Genomic DNA, 25,847 nt, shown 5'->3' with positions numbered 1-25,847 from the left:
AATTTGTTTACACACGGGTCATGTCCTGGGACTTATGTTAAGAGGTCAAGTTGGTCCAAATTTGACTTTGAGAGACTGACAGGTAAGCAGTGTTTTAGTACTGAGATTTGCAAAACTGGACCCATGCAGGACTCTGTCATGTAGCTGATGGGAAAAAAGAAACTGACCACACAAAACCTAAACCATGCACACCTACTAATAAGACTAAATGATGCTTACCTTTAACCTCCAGTTGTCGCCAACCTCCGGCTTAATTCTACTAATCCAAGCATCATTGAAATACACTACGTCTCTAGAAAATTCAGATGGATATGTTTCCTTATTAGTGAGAAATATATTTACAGCGCATTCAGATAGATTCAGTCTACATGCACAACAATTTAAAATAACAAAGAGAAAATGTACTTAAAATGCAACTGATAGAAAAAAAAATGTATTTTCTAATACACATAAGCGTGAAAACTTACATTTTCTGCAGAGCCTGGGCCATGACGACACCACTCGTCAAGTCTTCTACTGTCTTGCATGGAGCCTCCACTCCAAACGTCTGGATCTAAACACCACACAGACACACACATATTAAGTGCTGGGCGCAGGATCAAAGTAGGCAATGAGTGAGCATTTTAAAAAGTGCACTTTTTGCAGCAGTCAACCCGTTTCACATGTAACACCACAAGCTAAGAAAATGCCAATCTGATGGTATTTTTCTACAGTAGCTCCCTGAAGGCCAGAGCAAATACAGTCACAAGTCAGCAGCTCACTAGTACTCCTGCAAACTTTGTCTCATCTTTACTTGTCATCATTGCTTTGTTTCTCTTATGTCACTGTTGTAACTTTTTTCAAATCTTTTTGTTCCTTTCAGCATTGTGACATGTCACCGTTCCCTTTCCATCCTTCATATAATGCTTTTCCTCCAGGCTCAAAATCTGTTGCCCAGACAGAAGTGAAAATTTCTCTCCATGCCAACAGTCCACGTGCCAAAGGAGGGGAAATTGAGAGCAGGAACGTTGGAATTTTGACAAGAAGAAAATGACAAGGTTTAATTTTGCCTGCACGCCGTTCCGTTGTTCTCACTTTTCATTACGCTGCTCAACAAGCAGCTCTCAAGCACTTAGTCACAGAATAACCAGGAGCACAAGAGAATCTGTTGAATGGTTAAATAGTTTGAAAGGTCGCTATAAACCAGGGACATAGGTTCAATCCCTGATGAAGTGTTTATCATCGATCTACATGAAGTAACTGGATTGAAACGAACTAAGCAGAGTGCTTTAAGTCAGACTCGAGCTGGACTTAAATAGCTTCAGGTTGTCATTGTTTAAAACATAAAACACATTTAAAGTTCTCAATACTGGAAGGATTTTATTGCAAAAAACAGGTACAAGTGTTGGGTTGGCAATAATATGCCATGTTACTCGGTGCTGTTGACACCACTGAGCGTAGAACAAATCTAAAAATAAACACGATGCAAGAACAACATCATTTCAGACTACTGTGTCACCGTCATGCACAGGGTAACTGCAGGTTTCCACAAGTTAAATTTAAGAGTTTTTAAGGCATTTTAAGACCATCATGAATGTAATTTCAGACCCATTTCACTTTGAAGCTAAGACAATTTAAGACCTAAAACGGGGAATTGGGGATTTTAGACCTTTTTTTAGACTTTTTAAGACTCGGCATGTATCTGTTTTGAACAGATTTAAAAGGAGAAATGAAGTCAATCTGCTGGATTAATTTATTTTCTGTAAGTCTTATATTATCATTGATTAGCAGAAAATATTATAATTCAGATATTATAATTAATATAATTCAGAGAACATAAATGTGTCTGTTTTTTATGTTTTTAACCTTTTTAGACTGCTGTTTTACCCTAGATTCACAGTTGGACATGAAGTTTACTACCATTTCTTAAATCCGAGCCTTTAAACTTTTAGCCTTTCGCAAATCTAAATCCAGTAACAAAGAACTAACTAAAAATGTCCAAATGTAGTTTTGGTTGACTTCTAACCTTCTCACTGGGAACTTCAGCACGTTTCATGCATTTTTGCTGAATGACTGTATGTATGACAGCTTTTAAATGACTTATCTACCAGATGACATCCTCCTACATTTAATCTAAAAATACCCACATTATTATTCCTTTCCCTTCTAACTAGCAACTGTTTTCTTTTTGGGTGGTCAAGCATCAGTGAGATAGCTCCTCTGTTTTGTAAGGAGTTTGGGGCTAAAAAGCCAGGGGTCATTTCACTGTAGAGAGAACATTTTTAAAATGTGACCCCATTGTGTGAAATTACCTACTGTGACCTTCAGGATAATTAATTACAGCCTAATGAAACTTTACAAACACAAACTAGAGACTTAGGGCCTTTAGAGGATGTATGGCTCTGTATGTATGGGGTGCATAATTTTAAATGGCTGGTCCACACACCACAATAAAGAGAACAGCCTTCCCTGTGATGCTATATTATCTTGAAAAATGGGTTACATGCTGACGTCCTGTGGTCAGATACTACTTGAACTCAGTAACGGTTAGAGAGATGGCACTGTATTTTAAATACACATTAAAACGGATACAGTAGTGATGAAACTACTGCAGTCAAAATTGTTGCATTAAATTGGCATTTCAAGTAAAAAAAATGCTTTACAAAAATGTTATTAATATGTGAGGAAAGCATAATTATACACTTTGTGGGACACTGACAATAAGGCAAATGACATATTTCCTGGAGTGTCACAGTGCTAAACTTAATTCAAATGACCGTCATGGTGGTATAAACTTGGTGATGGCTCTTCACCACGGCAACAATTGGTCTGCATCATTTCCTCCAGCAGGAAAGAGGTGGGAGGAACAAAAATAAAGCCCCTCACAAAACACAGGCAACCCACAAAGGCCCTGACGGACAAGTTTTACCAAACATGGCCACATGACAATCACTCTCCAGCAATCCACAGACTGTTATAAAGCCTATCTGAGAAGGAAACCAATCAATAGCCCTTGACTGGAGCTTAACGTCATGTTGGAATATCGATCAACACCTATTTTGGCAGGTGATAATGAGATCAGACATTAGATCAGTCACCTTTAATCTACCAGCTACTTCAGATCCACCACATCCAAATCTGTTCCACATTGTAGACTGACCGACCAACACTTTTAGCAAGGCTCTATAACTTTTTTATTTTGACACCCTGTACAACTATTGTTCCCAAGCAGCAATAGGTGCTCATAACCACGTGAGCTCTACATGCTTGACTGCACGTTAGGTCAACAAACCTACGGTATACATACCACTGGATTACCAAGCCTTTAAAGAGAACGTATGCCCATGTGACGCCTCTTGAAAAGCCACAGTGGAGCAGTGCTGGTGAGTCACTTTATGTTGTGTAGGACAATGTGTAAGCGCCGCTTATCTGTGAAAGAAGCCCCCTTTTTGCCAGCTCTGTTTCAAATACTGCTGGCACATAAAGTGTGTGTTTTAGGGGTTCATTATTTGTGTCCCACTTGATGTCTTGAGTGTCGATCAGAAATCAGACATATGATGACACAGTCATAATGGTCAATTAGCCATGGATTAAATCTATAGCATACAGCTGATTGTCCTTGTGTCCAGCCAGGGCTGAAAGATTTTGCTGAAATCAGAATTGTAAGAACAAGAATCTTTTTTTTTCCATTTACAGTGTTGAAGAACCAATAAATAAATGTTCAAACTTCATGGATAGTGACAGTTGTCACTATGAACTGAGATGCCTATCATGATGATTTGGTGAATACAGCGCTATGAATGAAACTCAATGTCTTCTGGGAAAAACTTTTGGCATCAGTCTTGTGCTGAACCTCCGAGCTGTTGCTCCTGGGCTAAAGGTCACTGGCACATGTTGCCAATTTCAGTTTAAATACCAGAACTCAAGGCTAATCCAAGTCCCGCATATCATCATAATCGCCCACAAATCATCTTATATGATATATTTATCGCCAACCCTTGAAGGACTGACTGCGGAGTATAGGGAGACAAACAACAAGCATTTCTGCATATATGGACTAATCATTACTGTGTTCTGTTCAACACTGCAATGGCTTTAACAGCTACACTGTTGTACTACTCATAGCAAGTGGACTTAAAGTTTCACTTAAAGTTGAAAACAATATTCATCTAAACCAATAGCTGAACCACACAATACTGGTTAAGCAGCATATACATGCTTACTGAATGTCTACCGCATATGCTACCTAATCTGCATAGTATCTTAGCTCCTGAAAGTGCCCAGTCTATTTGTGTGAGCTGCAATGTGATGATTGAAAACCAATTAATCTGGAAACAAAGCATCATGTGATCCGAGGGGATTTTGAGGTTCTAGTTCAGCAAGATTTGCTCATGTACCAAGGTCTTACCAGATTACATTCATCCTGCTTTGATCACATCATCCATAGCAATCTGCTAAAAGGGCAGATAACAGAGCTCTATGGAGTTTTACTGAAAGAAGTTCAAGAAAGAAAGCCTGGTTTACAATGGGAATTGCCTACTATAACTAATACCTTCATTGTCTGACAGTGTATGAGACCTAAAGAGTTTTTACAATGGACTCTTTCAATTTCAAGTCAGCACAGAGAGGGACACAAAATTCTGGATAAACACAAGAAATGCAGCGACAACTTAACGTCTTATCAATAAGAAATGAATATGTGTTCATTTATGAAAAACCAGAGACCTCAAGCAACAAAAAAACCCATACCCTCGATTTGCATCAGTACACTGTTGACAAACACAACTCAGACAGGGCGGACAGAGGTCAAAAAAGGAAACCCACACCTACGTGTTTGTGGAAACAGTTCAGAAAGGAAGCAATCAAGCTGTGGAAAAAGCATGTGTCACAGAAGGACTAGTGACTAGTCTTAAGCGGATACCTTCTAAGCTATATGTCCACATTAGGTTGCAGCATAAAGTACATCAATCAGCTCTTGATTATATGTGTTCTCCTAAAGGGAGAATAACATACAAATGAGACGCACGCCATCCTTGTACAACTTAAACAGTAACAGTGAACAGCCTGCTTAAGTGGTTTCAGCTACAAAAATAACCAAGCACCACAATGCAACCAATGCACCTAGCTGCTTTGGTGATGTGCAACGCGGTGCATCATTACAGCGTAAAGCAAGAGTGAGCCGTAAATGTCAGACATGCTTCTTTTTAAGTGGTGCTGATATGTAGTGTATTTTTTTTTTTTTGCTATGGAGCACATTTGTAGGAAACTCGTAATTAGTTATTAAATCACATAGTGTAATAACAAAATAGCTCATGCAGCTAAGGCTATATCAAGAGCTCTGTTTAACTGAAATCAATACTTTTCTTAAAGACTCAAATATACTATTCTAGGCACAAAGAAGTGGGCAAACAAGGAGAAAATATACTTTGTCTAGTGTCACAAGATGTCTTTGTATCAGTTGCATCTTGTTATCTTATTAGACAAACTGGTTTACATAACAGGCAAGAGTCACCAGATGACGAAAAGGGCTGACAGCAGATAAAATTGAAAGTGACATCAAAGACTTACTGGCATTTAGCTGATACCTGGTTATACTTTCCACACTGTTACAATTAAATGCATCATGCTTGCAAGTAAATTTGGAAACATTTATTTTGTGAATCGCATTAAAAACCCTCACAATGAGTTTAGTATGGTGAATTTCCATTATTTGGATACATGTGAATACCATGTCCAGCAGCACCCAAAGAGACTGCAGTGCAATCAGCAATAAAAAAGACTATATAAATGGCTGCACCAACCTTAAAAAACACAAAAGATCTTAATCAAGCATCAGCATTTATCATATCGAAAAATGTGCCATTTCAAACTGTTGGGAAGCTTGGCTTCTTTAACGCTGTTTTTCACTAAAATACGCCCACTAAAAAAAATGTTATTTTTCTTGACATAATGTAATAAAGTAATAAAGAGATTCCAGCATATTTTAGTGCCATTTAAAGAGTTTTAAGTGTGATATCATGAATTGCAGTTATTTTGGCCAGGACAATTGACATGAAATTTACACATCATCCTACAGTACAACGTCTTGCCAGTTAATTATTTAAACAGCATACCATTTGGAGGAATATCACATCATGTATGTGATTGTCACAGGCATTACTGTACTGTGGTACTGTGGATTCTTGTGCTATTATCTCATTTATAATTCAATATAATATAATATAATATAATATAATATAATATAATAACCCACTTCTTTCAATTAAAACCACTTGGACCCCTTATTGCACTAATGCTCGAACATTCGCCTCGCTATAACATGCTATTTCGTTGTAGTTACAGTCTCATGAGCTTTAGTCACAATCATTTGCACTGAGTGCCGTGACTTTACAATTATCAGGTATGTGAGGAATGTTTGCAAGTCACATCATTACTAAACAAGAAGAAATGCCATTCTGAGTTGCCATACATTAGATAAGCTATACAAAACAAAGAGGAGGTGACATTAATGTCAAATTAAACACAAAAACTCTGAAATATTTCAAGCATGTTTACATAACATGTAAGGAAGCACATGATTATGTAGACAGTGTAGCTTGCTTGGACTGAGCTCTACTATAAGGAGCACCACATGCATGTTATCACAACAGACTACTGAAATGTACTGTATGTCAGGGGTGTCCAAACTTTTTTGAATGAAGGCCAGATTAGATACAGTCAAAATACTTGTGGGCCAACTGCTTCTCCCATCATGTTGGTTATTGACAAAATATAATATATATTTTCTCAATATAATAGATAAGCCAATGTACATGGTATGATAACTGTCAACTTTCATACCACAGCATACCTTTAAACCAGTATATCTCCATAACCCTAATGGCAGGCCACATACTGTATATTTTGAACGATAAGCCTGGGATCTTTACAAATTAGTATGCCGACCACAACTGGTTCCCAGGCCATACTATGGACGTGCATGCTGTATGCCATTAGTGAAAACATGCAAGTACATATGCACAGTATCCATCACATGACGGGATGCAAGCTGAAGAATAATAAATATGCTTTTCCTTGTCCAACAGTCTACATTACAATTAAAAGACTGAATATTTACGGATATCTATCACTCAAATGTGTGGCATGATATCATCTCCACATCAGCAATTTTTTCACTCAGACTTCAACCACGTCTGCTCTTTGTTGTATCGAGGCAGTCAACGATGTAAACAATCGGTATTATATGATCCTACAGTGTGATGCCCTTTCCCACTTGGTGTCTGTTTACAGGCTTTGGACTAGACATATACATGTTGACGGTATAAATCCAAGCACAGTAAGCTACCCTGAACTTGATTTTTTTAGATCGCGAGAAATGGGGAAGGGAAAGCGGACATAACGATATACCGGCCAACAATGACAAGAATTCAGCCTCGAAGCAGACAACGAGCTGTAACATTTTATGCTCAATTCAGAGAAAAAAAACCTTCACCAAAAAGCGCTGAACCACAACAAGGCCAATGTCTGACCCCGTCCAATAACGTTACAACACACGAAAGAGCATTAGGAAAGTTGAGCTAGCTAGATTGCATAGAGCTAGAACCAAAATTGTAATCTTGGCTGTGTAGGTGGTTTTCTGGCGACACATCAGCAGCTAAAGCAGCAAACAGCTGGCCTGCATACGTAACCAACGTGAGCCCGTGTCATTTTCCTCTAGCCTGCTAACGATCGCCCGCTAGCTCACCGAGCTAGCATTAGCTTTGTATGCTAACTAGCATAGCCGGGCGCCGGAGTACTGTCTGTCAGTGGAAAGAACCCCCCCAAACTTCACATTTGGTCACCTACCCATGTCAAGAGGCTTTCACACAGCTCCATTCGATCCAGGGACCCCGATGTAGTCATCGTTTCCTAATGTAAACCGACCTTGTGTGGTAAACCGAGCCTGAAGTTGCCAGTCGGCTTCATGTATTCCCGAGATCTCTGGGTGTCTCTCAATCCGTTGGCCAATTGTCGGGTTCGCTGCTTTGCTTGTCCGGCGTCTACCGGAGGAGGGCCGTGTGGGCGGAGTCTGCAGTAACATAAAGGAAAACTCCCAATATTTTAAGAGAGAAAAAACAAACTCCATCGTAAGACGTTTTGCAGAGAGACATAAATGACACAAAAAAGTGTGAACTGTGAAGTACAGTTAACACCTGAGTAAGGCAAATATGAAGCTGCATATACAGACATTTTCAAGGGCAAAATTATATAGCTTGCAGGGCTGGATAATAATAATAATAATAATAATAATAATAATAATAATAATAAATAAACTTTACTTGTATAGCACTTTTCATACAAGAAATGTAGCCCAACATGCTTTACAACAAAGAAATTACATGCACCAAGTGCTTCACATGAAGAGACAAAAAGACATAGAGACATAATAAAACTGCATGTAAAAAAAGGTAACACCAGAATAGATAGAATGCATCTTCACACGGATAAAAACCCACATAATAACACTAGTAAATGTAAGAATGCATGAAATGCACGACATAAGATGGAAACTTAAACCCAACGAGATAATATTAATAATAATAAAGTTAAAAATAGAGTGAATAAAATTCATAATATTAAGGAAAATACATTGTGAAGAGGTGTAGCAGTGCATGAGTGCGAAGCAAAATGTAAGACAGATAAGTCAGAGCTAGTTGAAGGCTAAAGTGAAGTCTTTAGTTTTCTTTTTTTTAAAAATTGCGAGGTGGATTCTCTGATAGGCAGTGTGTTCCAGAGCTTCGGGGCAAACTGTCAACCGCTACATCCCCAATTATCTTTTGGCTGTTTTTTGGGAACCTCCATAAACCAGTGCAGAGTTGACACGTCATCATGTTTTGACAGATTTTACCACAACATCACATAAATTTAAAGCTCAATAAATGATGAATGTCATCCCTGACTGACATTTTGTTACAGAATTCATCAAAGAAGACCATGTTTTGTTTCATAGCCTGAGTCCCTTTGGAACATTTTCTGTGGAAAAAAACCCTCGATCTTGAGAAAGACGAAGAGAGGACTGTGGCTGACTGCGTATAAAGCGAGGTCTTATTCTGATATCTTATTACATGTTTAAGAAATGTTTTTCGATGTGTACGTTCAGTATATAAATCAGTGGTGTTGTGTTTTCACTTCATATTGCACCAAAGCACTGACTCTTGAAGCATTCTCAGTATTCTCCCACAAGGGTTAAACTCTAACCTAACCTGTTCTCACCTGCAAAACAGCAGACGCATTTACGGCACATGCTGCTGTCACTGCCTTTAGTTTGTCCATCAAAAAACAAAAGGGTGGAGGTTGCTCAAACACCCAGAGGAGACGCTAATCAGTAAGGACAAAGACAAGGTATGACACAGCTCCGCATGTGCCACACCTTAAAATAGGACATTCCAAAAATGATCTGATGATCTGTTTGTGATTTGAAGCTGTCAGATTAACTCAATGAAAGTTAATAGTTGAATGTCTTTTTGCAACTGGAGCCTCAACTCCCATCTTCTTCTACTATTCATAAACATGAAGGCCGGTCGGTCCATAGCTCCATGAAAGCAAATGGTCGGGATACAGTTTCAGTTACTACTCTGAAGCAGCAATTTTCAGCCTGAGGGTCAGGACCCCTACTGGACTCAGTGATTTAAGGGTGCTAAGAAAAGCTTAACAGGAGCATACTTTTTTTATAGTAGGATATTATCTACTCTTGACTATCTCTATGTTCCTATCTTCCCTGTAACATGACAATATTTTTTGGCCTCTGCTCAAATAAACAAATAATACAATATAACAAGGATTCAAGGGGTCACAAGTCAAAACAGTTGAGAATGAGGCCCGTATCTTTACTGTGTGGACCAGCATAATCCTTAACAGAGCTCTGCAATTAATTACTTTACCAGGCCGATCCCAATCATCATCCCAATCATTGATTTGACACTCATAGTCCCCAAGAAAATAGTACTTCTACAAAGAAATATATCACTTAATAATATATTATACAAAATATATTCACAAAAATGATTTAGGTGACACATCGTACAACTTTTGAAGTGCGGTTGTATGAGGTACTTGCTCACCTCTTAGTTTGGAGAAGCAGACAGGAGTACAGACACGAAAGTTAAGCAATGTACTGCTGTGGGGGGTTCAGCAATAAAATCATTTGAGCCACCATAAAAAAAAAAAAGCTCACCAAAAAAAAAAAAAAAAATCAAGATCAGATTAAGTGTGCACTAAATTTGGAATATTTTCACCATTTATTAATTTTTTTTTTTGCCATTTGACAGCAATTTTGGAGGCGGATGCCCCCAGTTTGGAGAAGCAGACAGGAGTATGGACACAAAAGCAAAGCGATGTCTATGCTCTCATCAAAGCCACCGGACTCCACTGACAAAAACAGTAATTTTACCTTGCTGAACACAGGAGCTGCTGCTCTACGGCTGCCTTGATCAGTTAGTTTGTTTGTATTAGTGTGACTTTGGTAATTAAAAGGGTTCGTTTGAATTCACTAAAGTCACACAAAAACACAAACAAACGACCTGACAGAGGCAGTGGTAGACCAGCAGCTCCTGTGTCTAATGAGCCAAAATGACTGTTTTTCTGAATGGAGTCTGGTGGCTTTGATGAGAGCATAGACATAGACATTGCTTTGGTGTCGGTACTCCAGCCTGTTTCTCCAAACCAGAGGCATGCCGACTGCTATCTACTGTATGTTACACACTGTCCAAAGATGAGTACCTCACACAACCCCACCAAGATCCAAACTATCACTTTAATTTAATTTTTTAAATATTGCCTTTTTTTTTAAAATTAACTAACAGGTTAAGTAGGATGCTTCAAAAAATTATTGAAGAATCTAAAAAGCTTTGTGGTGTTCAGAGTTGTTCACTCACTGACTCAGAGTCTGATAAGGACTGTACAGAAGACAAATATCCAAACTCACCAGTGGCAAGGTAAGTAAACATTTATAAGTTGAGCAAATTTACATTCAACATTATCTATAATTACTCTTTGATGCCTTTGGTTTGTCTTTCTTTTAGGATCAATTATCTGACAATTGAGAAGTTTTCATGCAATGCTCAGGTTGTCCTGTGCATCGTCAGCTCACATGAACCCATGCAGAAAGGTTTAGATTCCAGCAATAAATGTAACGAGTTGGAAGGAAAGTGATTAAGGGATTTTCCCACAAGCATGAAAAGCAGTTTGAGTCATTATGAAGATGCATAGTTACTAAAATACGTGCATCATCAGTTTAATTGGCCAAATAAGCTGTAATAGCAACAGGAAGGTAGTTCCAGTAACACAAAATTGTCGTTGACAATCTGGATCTTTAAATGCACATAATCAAGACAATGTCATTAATACAATACATTCAAGATCACATTATGTTACACAATTGTCTCCAGTATGATGATATGCACATTAACTAATTAACTGTTTTTGGCAATGCATTCTTAGAATTGGCCGGTAGGGATGCTGGTCATTCAATTAGGGGTGCTGCTTAAGTACCTGAATGGACCAAAACAATTTCCTGGCTTATTTCAGAGTCTGGCAGAGCCAGACGCAGCCATCTTTGTGCTGTACTGTTGTTCGCCTCTATGTCATTCAATCTATGAACCTTTAATCGTAAATTCTATATACAGAGCCAACATTCAGAGTTCACTCTTTTGCAAACCCCTCTCCAGTGATAAAGTAACACCTTAGGCTCCAAAGTAAACCTCGCAGAGAGAACCAGCAGTATTGATCAATATTGTTCAGATGCTGCGATCACTCCTTCCGATGTTGGTATGAGCAAATCGAGGAGTCTTTTATGAGTAAACTCCTAACCATTCAGTCTCTGCGTAACCACCTCTCTGTACATAATAGAGATGTACACAAAGAGAAGCAGGATCACAAAGAAATCATCCATGAATCCCAGGAGGCCAAAAAGCGCCTCTGGGAGGATGTCGAGCGGTGAAGCCAGGTAGGTGATTGCTCCCACTAGGCAGAGAAGAATTCGAATTCTGAACATCCAGAAGAGGCCGCCAACGGAGAACATCTCCCTGAAGGCATGACGGAGCAGAGTGGGCACATCTCGCAGCCTGTCCATAAACTAAAAAGACAGAGGAGAGAAAATGTTATGAGGTGTCCTAATCATACTCCCCTGATCATACTGCACTGCACATGTCAGTATCTCATTGGCATACTTGTATCTTTTATCATCAGAGCCACAGATGACACAGTCTCAAGGGAAATTAACAAGATATTCTTTATGTTTTAATACTCAAAAGCATAACACCTGATACTGCCTTTAACATGTTTTAATAACACGACAAAAACATTTCTAGCAACATATTTAACTCATTTCCATTTCAAGAATTGCTGCTAATTGCAAATATGCACACTTTATTTAAATATGGATATTGTACAAAGTAAGCCAAGCTAACCTGTAACTACTGCAGTCTAAATATGTATCTGTGGGCAGTATACTCACAGATCTTGGCTGGCCTGAGAACCTGCGGTTGTAATCGTTAATGTCTGCTAATATCAGCTGAGGCTCTGCCTCGCCGTCCTGGACCCTCTGAGGATCGGCGTGCTCATGAAATAGTGGGAAAAGCAATGTAACCTGGGAAAGAGGAAAAAAGAAACTTGACAATACTGATGACAAATAGAGACAGTGCGGTGCACAGCTACATGAATACAACATTTGGATGTGTATCCATGATTTTGGCAATAACTTATAGAAAACAATTAGACTGAAAATAAAAGTTATTCCAGACGTAGAGATAAAACCCCCTTCCACAGAGATCATGCTGTAGAGCCAAAACAAAGTCCCTTCTTTATGTCTCCTTTGCATTTTTACGCAGAGTCAAACAATGGCAGCATCATGCCTCTTCTGTGTGTGATTTCTGACATCATGCCGCCATCGCAGAAGCAAAAGAGGCGTGACAGGCCTGATGTTTAATACAACAGCATAAGCCTCTAGTGTGACATATTACATACTCATCAGCAGTGTTTTATAAACAATGGCAAAGACTTAACATGGCAATGAATCTTTTATCATCCCTGTTATATGGCAGCTGGTCATGTTCTCCGATTGGCGGCTAAGGAGCGCCCGGACTTCATTGTTTTCCAATTTGAGGACATTTACAGGAGCTGCTCTTCTTCTTGAGTTAGCCGCTAACTGCTATCAGCTTCTTTTTAAATATACCAAATTGGGACGCACGCATAACATGCAGTCAGAACGTCACACCGTTCCTGGCCATAATGCCGTCCTGTTGGCTGTCCCTTTGACATTAACACTGTTTTGGCACTGTTACTACCTCACTTGCCGGCTCAAAGGTGATGCACCTCTGTCCCCCAATTCTGCGATCATACCTTTAATATGAGGCAGCACAACAGTGCAATATTCCTGCCTTGAACAATGTAAAAGGGCCTAAATATGACTTTATAGATAACAATATCACATCTCTATGGGTCAGTTTGGAAGTAAAAACTGCTTATAGCTACCTGCAAGTCTGGTATCTAAACAATGATTATATATGAGCTCAGGTGAAATTCTACAATATTTATTTCAAGTCTCACCATTTGTCTGCAGATAGGACAGTTAATGGCACCCAGCCACGTGCCATACCTCCAGTAAGCTATAATGCAGGAGCCTATGCAGGAAAAAGACAGCACTTTACAACACGAACCCAGCACAAGCACAAATAAAAGAACTAACAACTATTTTAAAACAGGTACTCCTCAGTTATGCTTAATATAGTCGCAGAATACAACTAAGAAAACAAACTCTTACCAATTTCTCCCAGTTTCATAATTTAACAGTGTGGTTTTGCTTAATGCACATGACTACAATCTGCACAACAGTCTTACCACAGAACAGGTGTCCACAATTGGTCTCCACAGGCAGAACAGCCTGCTGTAAGCACACAGGACAAGACATGTCTGTGTAATACTGCTGCCTGGCCTCCGCCTGAGGATTTTCATCCTGACAGAAAGAAATGAAAAACACGTATGAAAATTTAATCCAGTAATCATGGAATAGACAAATTTGGAAATGATCTCCTCATTGAAAAAAAAATATACAAATGAATGAAAGATAAAACCAGTCACCAATCCTGCAAAATCTGACCTTATTTCTTACATGAAAAACATATTAACAGAGTCACATTTTTCCTTGAAACATGTAGAGTAATTTCATTGTTGATAAAAAAAAAAGCCCACTTGCAACTTCCTGTAATTGTTTGGCAACACACTGGACACTTTTCAGCTTACTTGCTAGGCTACTCTGAAGCCTAAATACCTAAAAGGCGATCTGAAAGTATACACATTTTTATACAATAACACAGAGCGTTATTTTAAAGCTTGCTTCCTTGTTAAAGGATACCGATGAGATACAAGCATAATACCTTTGCAGGCATTTAAAAACAATAAGGTTCCACAGTTTGACATCCCACTTTAATGAATTTTGAATTCATTAAAACAAATGAATTCTAACAATTCAAACAGATCTGATATATGTTTTGTTATTTCTATGCAATCTTTGTCAACTCCATTAAGATGAAAGGCTGGAGTTGTATTGCATGCGTACCTGTTCTGTTTGGAGTTGTTGTCGGACAGCTCGAACGTGCTCCTGATTCTCTGGATGAATGTTCTGCTGTTCTTGTCTGCAAGAGAGTCGAAAGGTAGACATCATAGTATGCCTAAGTGGAAACTAATGAGTGTAAGAGCTCATGAAGCTATGCAAACTGACTGAGTTTTCGTGTCATTTACTTGTCAAGCTAATGCAAAACACCAAGCAAAGTTTGGGTAACAGTATTATTTCATCAGGTACAAGCTATGCTCAAAAGCAGAACTCTGTTTCATTGGACTACTGAATCAGAAATACCATTTCTATTAGTTCCAGAGAGTCATGAACAGAAGAAATGGCAATGCACCAACTGCTTTAATTGTATTTACAGAACAATTTATAACAGTGTACAGCAGTTAAATTAGCGCTAGTGTTGGAGAGACAAGTTCTCCAATGTGAAAGCTGGCATTTATTGTGTTTAGTGGAGCATATATTATTAGGAAACCAGAGTTGTATTTATCACATTTTGCTGGAAAAAAAATCTGAATAATTCGACACTAGTGAGACGACATCAAATAAATATTATTCTGACTTTGAATTTACCTGCAGAGAAGAGTGAGGAGGCCTGCAAGGAAGGTGACACTGAGCACCACAACAAATAAGACCTGGTTGCTGACACCTTCGATGAGGGTGTCCTCATCTTGGATCAGGTAGTCCACGTCCCCACAGTGACCGTCCTCCATCACCCACACTCATAGCCTACAACACTAGAGAACAAAAAGGTAAAAAAGAGTTTAGTATTTCACTGAACAGAATTTTGTTTTTTGGTCACTATCAATCTACAGGGTTATCACACATTTTCAAGGACAAAATTTCAAAATGTATCCATGAGAAGAACTCATAATGAAATTTCAATATTGGAAAAGCATGTGCGGCACTGTGTCTGTGGCACTTGCCAGACCGGCTGCAGTAGTCTTCTATTGCATGCAATAATTTTTTTTTTTTTGTTTAATATTTTTAAAAAAATTTTCTGTGACTTTTCAAGACCTTGAAAATGATACTGTTCAATTCCGTGACTTTTTAAGGTTTTCCATGACCATGGGAACCCTGAATCAAAAAAAAATATATGTAAGGAAAGAGAAAAAAAATTCACCAGCTACTATAAATAAGGTCCCTATTGTCTGTAAAGTCCTATATTCGTGCATGCCTTTTTAGGTACCAGAACCCAAAGTGATAACATAAATGTAATGTGTTTAAAAAGTTACTTTAATTATCACACACTTGCTACCACAGGTAAATACAATATCAAACGTTAGATTTTCACATTTTCATTTTTCACCGAACTAAGTTAATTTACAGACACAAACAGAAGCGTTCTGTGACCAATTTACCAAAAAAAAAAAAAAAAAAAATCATACCACCTCATAAAGAGATCATTCTGTTTCTGTGGTTTTCAAGTCACTACACGATGACGGAATATAAAGTTATAAACTAAAAACTTAGAGACTTTTATAACTGCATAAAAGAAAACAACCTAGTTTGACAGAAGTTCTAACTTCACCATCACCATCCTCCATGAGAGCCATATGATCTCCTGTCATTTCGAACTTATTACTGTTTCAACAGATTTAAAATATGAAAACAAGTGTCATTTTTAGCATCACGCTACAAACTTGGAGTCACAAAGGTATCCACTTTCTTTACATTAGTTAACCAACCTTAGCTACGGCATTAGTGGGTCTTGAAGCCTTCTTATCGTCAGCACAATCAATAAAACTAGCTAGCATTGCTGGGCGATAGTAAGATTTCCATTTGTCTACCCACATCATAACAATATCAAGACCACAACATACCTAGAAAGCCGTTGTTTATGTTTCTGACATGATCAGCTAATATTGTCGGTCATAAACGTACAATTAAGTTACTATAACACACTGCTAGCTAAGTTTAGCGTTAGCGTAGAGTAGCCTTGGCTCGCTAAAAATGCGTTGTTGATTCATTTATGAATACTGCTAACGTTGCTGGCCAACGTCGTGTCGTTTTAGGAAGCATACCCGTCGTTGGACAGTAGCTAGAGGTATTACACACCGATTTAAGACAAGAAGCTGGTCTTCTAAATCCGAGCTCAGCCTGGCCATTATCGGTGGGAGCTAAACCATAAACATAGCTACCGTTTAGGTGGTTATCTGGTTATCCAAGAACGTCTTGGGTCTGACCACTGCGCTTCTGCCAGGAAGCCCCTTCTGTCGGGAATTTATTCATTTTAACTCTCAATTTAACCAAGAAATCCCTTTCTGGCGGACATGACTGAAAGCACGCCTCTCCCAACAGTCATGAACTGCACTCAGGGCAGCATTAACCTCATAAACGGTAGTCAACTTCGCGTCCACGTAGGGTATATACTAGACATTACGGTAAAAGCGTGACTTCAAAATAAAAGCGGTTCAAGCGCAATAAAAGCATGAACGGGCAAATTCAAATTAATTTAAATCAGTCAGTAACCTGTATGCCTGAAACTAAATTGTATTCCCGAGCAATTCGTTGTCGAAGATGTTAAGAAAGTAAGGAAACTATATATTTAATTAAACTTTAATTTGGCTTTTTATTTAACTTTAATTATCTATTGACTATTAATTTATATATTTTGGTTTTATTGTAAGAAGCACTTTGTTTTACAGTTCAATTGTATAAAAAGAACAAAAAATAAAGTCTGACTGACTAATTGATATTTCATTTCCACTTCCTTCCGAGTTAAAAGAGGTGAACTTCAACAATCTGAATGAGATCTGTACAACCAACACATTTTCAAGATTGAGATTTAATTTTGATGCAAATAATTGTGCATTTGGGTTATGTGTTTTTCTATTGTGATTCATTGCAGTCCTTCTGGAGTGATATGCAGGGCTGGCTACAGTCCAGGGAGATTTTTTTTGTCACCCTTGACAGAAAAGACAGTCAGATTTGGTGTTTCTTTTGAAGATAAGAATGTGGACTTCGTTCTCCATACTGTCTTATTGGGGGAGTTCCTTTGTAAGTGCAGATACTCTTAGACTAAAACCAGTCTGAACCACTGGAAGAATAAAAACTCTTAAGTAAGTCACTGAAAATTGTTGAAGGCAATACTATTTGTGTAAAAGGTGTGTCTATAAAGTTCATTACGTTTCATTGTACTCGTTAAAGTAAACAAACAAACAAACAAATAAATAAATAAATATGAAGAAAAAAATAAAACAAATTATAATTTAAAACGAAAAACAAAAAACTACTGCCTGAAAACTATATTTTAAAAATCAATTGTGTAAATAATTAACCAAACTTAATAATAAAGATAACATTTCAAAAGACCAATCTGACTTAAAAATGACCAGGACAGAAAGTAAGGGGACAAATTTCAACCCAACAAACAATACACTTACTTTAACAACGAAAGAAAGCCTCTGCACAGTTACGGTGGCCTATTTATAACACACAAATGACACTGAGGCAACTAGTTACAGCCCTGTCGCCTGTGTTAGGTACATGTGTCAAAATCGCTCACAAAACAACTGTAAGCGGAACAAAAGACAGATACGTTCAAGTGACGGAACATAACAGTGTAACACTAGCGGAAGTAAACAACACAGGCGTAATTCACGTTACCTGCGTTGTTTCTGAGTCAATCAAGGCGGTTAGCAGCTCAGTAAAATCTCGAGGCGCCTTAAATTGTAATTAAGTAACAATGTCTTCAGTTGAGTATTTGAGAGACTTTGTCAACGAGCGACTAACTGCTGCTGCGGAAGAAATATTCGGAGTTTTTGAAAAAACTATCGTCGAGTATGAGAAAGAGATCGATCGTCAGCGCCGATTGTTGGATATCGTTTGGAAACCTGAAATAACGTTACACAGGATAGGTGTGTGATACTGGTTCATTGTAATCCCACAAAACAGAAGGATACGTTTACATGGCAGTTGTTTTAACATGACGTTTCTGGTATTAGCATGTCTGCATTTCCGTCCCTACCATCATAGTAGTATCCTATTCCCTCTGTTTTCTGTCCCTCCAGAGCTCCCACAACAGCATGTCTGTAAGGAGGAGGAGGTTCTCGCTGACCAGCAGCTCTGTCTTCAGGCGTGGAGCTCCAGTCCGGACCAGGAGGACCCAGAACCTCCACAGATTAAAGAGGAACAAGAGGAACTCTGCACCAGTCAGGAGGGCGAGCAGTTTGTGCTAAAGCAGGAAAGTGAAACCTTTGTAGTGACTGCTACTCATGAGGAAAGTGACCACCAGCTCCTCTCTCACAACTCTCACGAAGCTGAGAGTCAAGATCAAAAAGGAGGCAAGCATGGAGACTCAACATCGACCAGAGAAGCAGAGTCAGAGCAACAGGATCAGTGTGATGAAAGCAACAGTCAAACTGACAATACAAACAACCCTAACTTCTCAGAGATTCACTACAATACTCACACAGGTAAAACAACCTTTGAATGTGACACTTGTGGGAAAGCTTTCAACTTTATGTCCTATTTGAAAAAACACATGAGAATCCATACAGGTGAGAAGCCGTATTCCTGTAATTTCTGTGAGAAAAGATTCAATCAGATGTCGACATTAAACATTCATAAAAGAATCCATACGGGTGAGAAGCCATATTCATGCAAAACCTGTGGGAAAAGCTTCCGTCGATCATCAGAATTGAAAACTCATATAAGAATCCATACAGGTGAGAAGCCATATTCCTGCAAAGTCTGTGGGAACAGATTTAACCAGGCGTCTGCACTAAAAAATCATGAAAGAATCCATACAGGTGAGAAGCCATATTCTTGCAAAACATGTGGAAAAGATTTCACGCGTAGTAATCACTTGTTGGTCCACATGAGAATCCACACAGGTGAGAGGCCATATTCTTGCAACACGTGTTGGAAAAGTTTCTCTCAGAGATCAGACATGATAATTCATAAAAGAATCCACACAGGTGAGAAGCCATATTCTTGCAAAACATGTGGTAAAGATTTTGGACGTAATAGTAGCTTGGTTCTCCACATTAGAAGAGCCCATGCCTGTGAGTAGCCGTGCCCTTATCAGATTTGCAAAAAAAGATACTTTGATGCATCTAAATTGGCAAAGCATTTAAGTTTGCATATTGGCAAGTAGACGATTTTTGAGGTGCATGGTCAAAACACGCAAGCACCGAGATAGGTTAGGAGTCACAGAATTGCAGCACGTAGAAGACAAACTTAACAAAAACAAAGAACTTACACCTCTTGCAAGTCTTTTCTATTTATTTCTCTATTTATTGACTGCAGCATTTCACTTGATATTTGTTTTGTAGTTTGTAATTAAATTATCACAATATAACATTTGTTGTTTCAGGTTTTGGAGGTGACCACAAAAAATGTAGATAATTTACTACACAGTGATGTCGACAGATCAGCCTCAGCAGTAGTTATGAAAAATAAGTGAATAGTGGTGGTCTGTGCCCAAAAGGACATGTGTAACACAGTGCTGTTGTATGTTGACCTCATGTATGTGTTCTAACAAAAAGCTTTGTATAGTGATGATTTAAAAATAATAAACCCTACAGTGGTTTTTCATCACTTATGTTTTCATCCTGCCGGTTAATTGTGTTGTTGTTTTTTTTTGTCTGCAGCTTTGTCTATTCTCTGTCTTCGAGTCACACTGAATTGTAATTAAGCAACAATGTCTTCAGTATTTGAGAAAGTTTGTCAACAACTGACTGACTTCTGCTGCTGAGAATTCAAAACACACAAGAAACTCTCAGAAGTGAGAAGTTACAGAATTGCAACACTTTGAAACACATTTGAAAATGACACTTCTTGTTAACTAGAGTGGGTTTGTCTAAAACATTTATTTATTTATTTGCATTGTGCAATGGCATTAGCATGATGTATTTTTTTTTGTTGTTTTATATTTTAGTGGTGACCACAAATAAAACTGTAGATGAGATGATGTACCACACGGTGCTGTCAACAGATCAGCCTGTGGAATAGTAATGAAGTGCCTAAAGGATTGTGTACAACAAAATGCTGTTGTGGATGTTTTCCTCTCATAACAAAAACAAATTGTATGGTGATAATTTAAATCAATAAACCCTCTAGTTGTTTTGGGTCACTTATGTTTTCATCCTGTCAGGTATACCTTTATCTGCAGCATTCCTCTTAACTGTGTATTGTTATGCATTGTGGTTAATAATCTTGGTAAGTTTATTAAAAAACAAATTTTAATTTGCAAATGGGTGTCAAAATTAAGACATTCAATTACAAGTATTTTACACATAGTTATGAGTACAGTGATTGAGTAAATATTTCCTTTTTAGGTTTTGATATGGTAATCAAATATGGATGTAATAGTGGATCCCCTGCACCCCATGACAGAGGTCCTAGCTCAGCCTAATGTACTAAAATCCTAGAAATTGCCTTAAATCCTAGAAAAGTCTTAAAATCCAATAAACATCCTAAAATCCTAGAGACCCGTATGGGGCTGCTGTAACTGGCCCCTGGCCATCTGTCATTTTGCAAAAGTGGTATCCCTGCCCTATGGCATCACAAATTTGAGCACTCTGGTTTGTTTTTTTTTTGTATAAAATTTTCATGTTTACTTATATTTTGGACTCTCTTAGACAACGGGAATAACATTTGAATTATACTTTTGAATTGTATTACGCGCGCTGATCAGTGGGTGGCAGTAAAGAGCCGTACAACGCGCGTGAATGTTCTGAAAACAAAAAGAAGAAGAAGTACAGCGGCGCTAGTACATAAACTGTAGTTAGCCATCGCTAGCGGAAAAACAAGGCACTCAAATTTACCACAACACGTTTTCATTGAGGCAAAATGCCTCGTTATGCGCAGCTCGTGATGGGCCCGGCAGGTAGCGGTAAGGTAAGTTATCAGTCATCCAGTAGCACGTGCTAAAATGACTTGTTATGCTATTTGGGTAAAGCGTTATGCTAAGGCATGAGGTTGTCTTATCCACACAAGTTAAACCTGCCTTTTATTTGTTTATTATTGGAGTTTTCATTTTCCTTTTCAGAGCACCTACTGCTCCACCATGATCCAGCATCTAGAAAGCCTGAACCGCTCAGCTCAGGTGGTCAACCTGGACCCAGCAGCTGAGCACTTTGACTACGCTGTCATGGCAGGTGAGCGCAGCATGCTTGTAGTTTAAAAAATGATTACACTTACTTAGGGACTGTCTTTTATTTACCAGAGTAGCTGTATATGTCATGACCCTCCCCAGAGCTACACATATTTTACCTTGAGCCTTCCGGAGGGTCTTGGGCAAAATACACGACCCTCCCTTTTACCATGAATAACTATAATGTACAGTTTTTGGCTGTATAAATGGTGTGATTTTGGAGATTTTTTAAAGACATGCTGCTAAACCTAACTTTTGGGTGAAATGCCTCCCTTCCCTGTTTTGCATCACCACCTCCTCTCTCATAAATAACAAACAGTCTCTTACAACGAGTAAATATTAGCTGTATATCAGCAAGAGCAGAGGGATTACAAAATAAAGAGAAGTTATGCTTACACATGGGTAAATGGGGTTAAGATAGTGTGTTTGATCTTATTTAAAAACACTGAATTGTGGTTCACTAATAATAAAAACTGTTGGCAGATGGACTTATAGATTGATAAAATTGATTCATGAGGTGTGCCATAACCACACACATGGACACAGTAATCTTAACTATGCAAAAAAAAAAAAGACCAATATCATAAACTGGTTAGTGTGCTGATTTAATTACATTTACTGTAACGTGTTAATCAGGAAAGTGATTTTATCTGCAGTGCGCAACGCAAGTAAGAAAAATATTAGAATTACTTTCTAATATTTATTTGTTTTTATATTTTGGATATTAAATGTAAATATATACTATGTTTTTGGTCTTTTTTGTTCTATGCCTCATTGTTTGTTTGGGCAGATATTCGCGAACTCATACAGGTGGATGATGTGATGGAGGACGCTTCTCTCAGATTTGGCCCCAACGGAGGCCTGGTCTTCTGCATGGAGTACTTCGCTAACAACTTTGACTGGCTCGAGGAGAGTCTGGGTCACGTAGAGGATGACTACATACTATTTGACTGTCCAGGTAAACATCTTGGCAGAGGCATATTGAAGCCAGTGCAAGAGAGATCTACATACTTATTTTATCTTGGGAATGGCCCTGAAAGTGTTTTAATGGGTGGTTAGTTCTGCTGAAGGAATAACTGAAATAACAGATGACCATATCGATTACTTGCCAGGTGTCACGTTGAATTTGTAAAGAAACCCGTACTAACCAATAACACAAACTAATTAACTGATCGAGGCGGTAGAGGATCAGCAGCTCCCATGTTCAGCGAGGTAAAATTACTGATTTTGTCAACGGAGTCTGGCTTTGAAGAGAGCATGTACTACATTTTTCACTTGATTGATTCAATACAAATGGTCATTATGGGGGAGAAGTGTTCATTTAGCACACTTGTAATAACAATAAAATAATAAAAGGCCTTACAGTTTGAGTAACAACCATTACCACTGAGGAAGAATGTGAATTAATTTAAAAGAAAAACAAGTGAACAGGAAATACTAAGACAAGATTTGTCATTGTTTTCATTACAGCATTGTGAGTATGAATTACTGCATAAGCTGTATTTACACCAGCACTGTAAATACAACATTGTCAATGTTTGAAGCTTTGTTTTTATGACTCTGGCACAGTTTTGATCAATGGTTCTCTTTTTGCAGGTCAGATTGAACTTTACACACACCTCCCTGTAATGAGGCAGCTGGTGGAGCAGCTCCAGCAGTGGGAGTTTCGGGTGTGTGGGATCTTTCTGGTGGACTCCCAGTTCATGGTGGAGTCTTTTAAGGTGACAGGCGATCTGTTTATTTAGTATCCTCATGTCTGCACTTATTGTAGTTATGAAAGCAAACATGAAGTCTCACATCTTTCCATTTCTCTAACTGCAGTTTATCTCAGGAGTCATGGCTGCCCTCAGTGCCATGGTGTCGTTAGAGATCCCTCAAGTAAACATCATGACAAAAATGGACCTACTTAGTCCCAAAGCCAAGAAGGAGATTGAGAAGTAAGTTGTATATGAGTTAGGGGTAGACTGAACACAAAACTTTGTTTAAATGCCTTTAGCAAATCTTTTATCAAAACTGAAACTTTCAACATCATATACTGCAAGTTCCCAGCACCTTTTTTTTTTTTTTTATGAAGACAAGCAAATACATTTAAATAAAAAATGAATAAATAAAAATAGCTCTCTGAGGTTTTACAAAGTAAAAGGTCCTCCTATACTGACACTTTGTACTTTTAAATGAATTAATTTTATCTGCGATCATTAAGATAAAATGCCGATACAGATAATTGGCAAAATGCCAAATATTGGCCACAATAATTGGCCAGGCTGAGAATCTTAATTTTTAATTTTACTGAGACCCAAATAAAGGAAGGGTTGTTTCTTTTAAATTGCAATGTCATAGTGTTTAAAGGCCTAATATTAAAGAGAATTTTTGATAGTCTGGACCTCAGTTAAGATGTTTTTTAAATCCAAGTAAAAGAGAAAAGTCTGCTTGTTTGCAAATTAAACATTTAAAAAAAAATAATCTGGAAGCAGTATTCATTTAGTCTGTTTTCTTTTTCACAAGGTATCTGGACCCAGACATGTACTCGATGATGGAAGATAACTCGGATTCAATCAAAAGCACAAAGTTCAAAAAGCTGACTACAGCCATCTGTGGTCTCGTAAGTGAATCCCCTAATTAATACTGTGTTTAATTTTAATCCAGTATAGAAGATTGTTATTGAGTCTCTCTGTCTGTTTCCAGATTGATGACTATAGTATGGTGAGATTCCTACCGTTTGACCGCACAGATGAGGAAGGTATTAACATAGTTCTGCAAAACATTGACTTCTCTATACAGTATGGAGAGGACCTGGAGTTCAAGGAGCCAAAGGTGAAGACACTAACAAAAATGAAACTGCAAGATATTATTTAACAACATAGTGTAACATATTGGAATAGTAATAATTATAACTTTTCCCACCCTTTCCTTTTCTACAGGAGGTTGATGAAGAGCCTGCTAACCTGAATTATGACGAGGCTTTTCAAGACGAAGGGGACAGCTGAGGAGTAGTGTGACTTAAGGAATTTCACAAAAAGAGACCTGTCAGAGTCAATAAGAAACATTTCCGGCTGATGACGAACCAGGATATATACTACATGAAGAGCAGATTAAGAATAGCATGTGACTGCAAGGACAGTAAGAAAAGGGACATGTGTTGGGAACATGCAGATTGAAGATCATGAATATCTTGTGTCATGTATGTTCATAGGTTTTTGTTGTATGCAATTGCGATGACTCAAGAAATTTACGATATAAACCCAGTCATGTTTCATTATTATTTTAAGACGATGTTTACTTTTAAAGAGTTGTTATGAAATACATTTATTAATGCTATATTTTTAAATAAAAAAAATACACAAACAGCTTGACTGCTACATTTTTTAACCCTTTAACATTCTGCTAGCTCAGCATTTAACTGTTTGGTAGAGCACATTTTGATTCACTACATCTAAATTAAAAATGTGTTGAGCAAGATAAAGCTCATTCCAGTAGTAGTTAGTTTAAATATGTTATACTATAAAAAAAAAATCCACTAGATGTTGCTGTTTCTTTAAGTAGCATGCCTTTTCTGGACATGAGGGCTTTGTGTGGTGGGATTTTCAGAGGTAGAGATATTTATCAGACATGATAGCTTCTGGGGTCTTACTGAACAGATTAGTGAACCATTATACAAAAATAAATAAAAATGTAATTAGAGTCAAATATTTAATTTAAAAAAAAAAAACATGCTCCACCAAATGCTTGATTTGGCCTTTTATGACAATGGTAATGAAGCTTAGATAATGTAAAAAAAAATGCACTATTTGCAAGGAAAAAAACCTGATCATCCATTGTTGTTCAGTGATACATTTAATCTTATTCAAAATAAATATGCAGATTTTTTTTTTTTTTTTTTTTTTTTTTACTGTTTAAAGCCACGCTCAAACAAATGATTAAATTGTCCTTTTATGGTAAAGGTAGTAATGCTAAGATACATTTTTTATGAAATAAAAAAGTTGAATATTCACTGTTATTATATGTTATTAAGTTATGTTATTTTAATGGTAATATCTAGAATAAATCTGTGGAAGTAATACTAGCACTTGCAGTAATATTAACTGGTATATGTAAACTAACATTTTACTAGCATTACAACAGAAATATAACAAAACATATAACTTGACTTCCTTTGTGAAAAAC

General features: G+C 37.8%; 4 protein-coding genes across 6 annotated transcripts in view; 2 read left to right on the top strand and 2 right to left on the bottom strand.

Moving 5' to 3' along the window:
- hook3 (hook microtubule-tethering protein 3) overlaps positions 1-7,983 on the bottom strand; it is a 29,944-nt gene extending 21,961 nt beyond the window's left edge. For both annotated transcript variants that reach the window (XM_042508723.1, XM_042508722.1), the window contains exons 1-3: positions 7,825-7,983; positions 468-553; positions 220-292 (exon numbers count right to left, since the gene is read on the bottom strand). In XM_042508723.1, the coding sequence (XP_042364657.1) occupies positions 220-292; positions 468-553; positions 7,825-7,881 (216 nt within the window). In that variant the 5' untranslated portion in view covers positions 7,882-7,983. The remainder of the gene's footprint in view (positions 1-219; positions 293-467; positions 554-7,824) is intronic.
- Positions 7,984-10,826: 2,843 nt separating this feature from the next.
- On the bottom strand, positions 10,827-16,919 carry rnf170 (ring finger protein 170). Of its 2 annotated transcripts, none has more exons than XM_042509294.1 (7): positions 16,640-16,919; positions 15,155-15,318; positions 14,573-14,648; positions 13,855-13,969; positions 13,564-13,637; positions 12,473-12,604; positions 10,827-12,091 (listed from the first exon to the last, which is right to left on the bottom strand). In XM_042509294.1, exons 2-7 carry the CDS (start codon positions 15,292-15,294, stop codon positions 11,822-11,824), a joined length of 807 nt encoding a protein of 268 aa, XP_042365228.1. In that variant the 5' UTR covers positions 15,295-15,318; positions 16,640-16,919; the 3' UTR covers positions 10,827-11,821. The 2 variants fall into 2 exon arrangements, with proteins under 2 accessions (XP_042365228.1, XP_042365227.1); XM_042509293.1 differs by having other exon boundaries at positions 16,723-16,919.
- A 1,271-nt stretch (positions 16,920-18,190) lies between these two features.
- On the top strand, positions 18,191-20,646 carry LOC121959925 (zinc finger protein 664-like). The gene is made up of 2 exons (XM_042509479.1): positions 18,191-18,441; positions 18,595-20,646. The coding sequence occupies exons 1-2, from the start codon at positions 18,270-18,272 to the stop codon at positions 19,596-19,598; spliced, it is 1,176 nt and encodes a 391-aa protein (XP_042365413.1). The 5' UTR covers positions 18,191-18,269; the 3' UTR covers positions 19,599-20,646.
- Positions 20,647-21,202: 556 nt separating this feature from the next.
- gpn3 (GPN-loop GTPase 3) lies at positions 21,203-25,030 on the top strand. The gene is made up of 8 exons (XM_042509426.1): positions 21,203-21,427; positions 21,579-21,687; positions 22,474-22,641; positions 23,280-23,404; positions 23,505-23,620; positions 24,189-24,285; positions 24,369-24,497; positions 24,605-25,030. The coding sequence occupies exons 1-8, from the start codon at positions 21,380-21,382 to the stop codon at positions 24,668-24,670; spliced, it is 858 nt and encodes a 285-aa protein (XP_042365360.1). The 5' UTR covers positions 21,203-21,379; the 3' UTR covers positions 24,671-25,030.
- Positions 25,031-25,847: the final 817 nt, after the last annotated feature.

The sequence above is a fragment of the Plectropomus leopardus genome, chromosome 20 (genome assembly GCF_008729295.1).
Source record: "Plectropomus leopardus isolate mb chromosome 20, YSFRI_Pleo_2.0, whole genome shotgun sequence".
Lineage (NCBI taxonomy): Eukaryota > Metazoa > Chordata > Actinopteri > Perciformes > Serranidae > Plectropomus > Plectropomus leopardus.
This window is presented reverse-complemented; position numbering and strand designations above follow the sequence as displayed.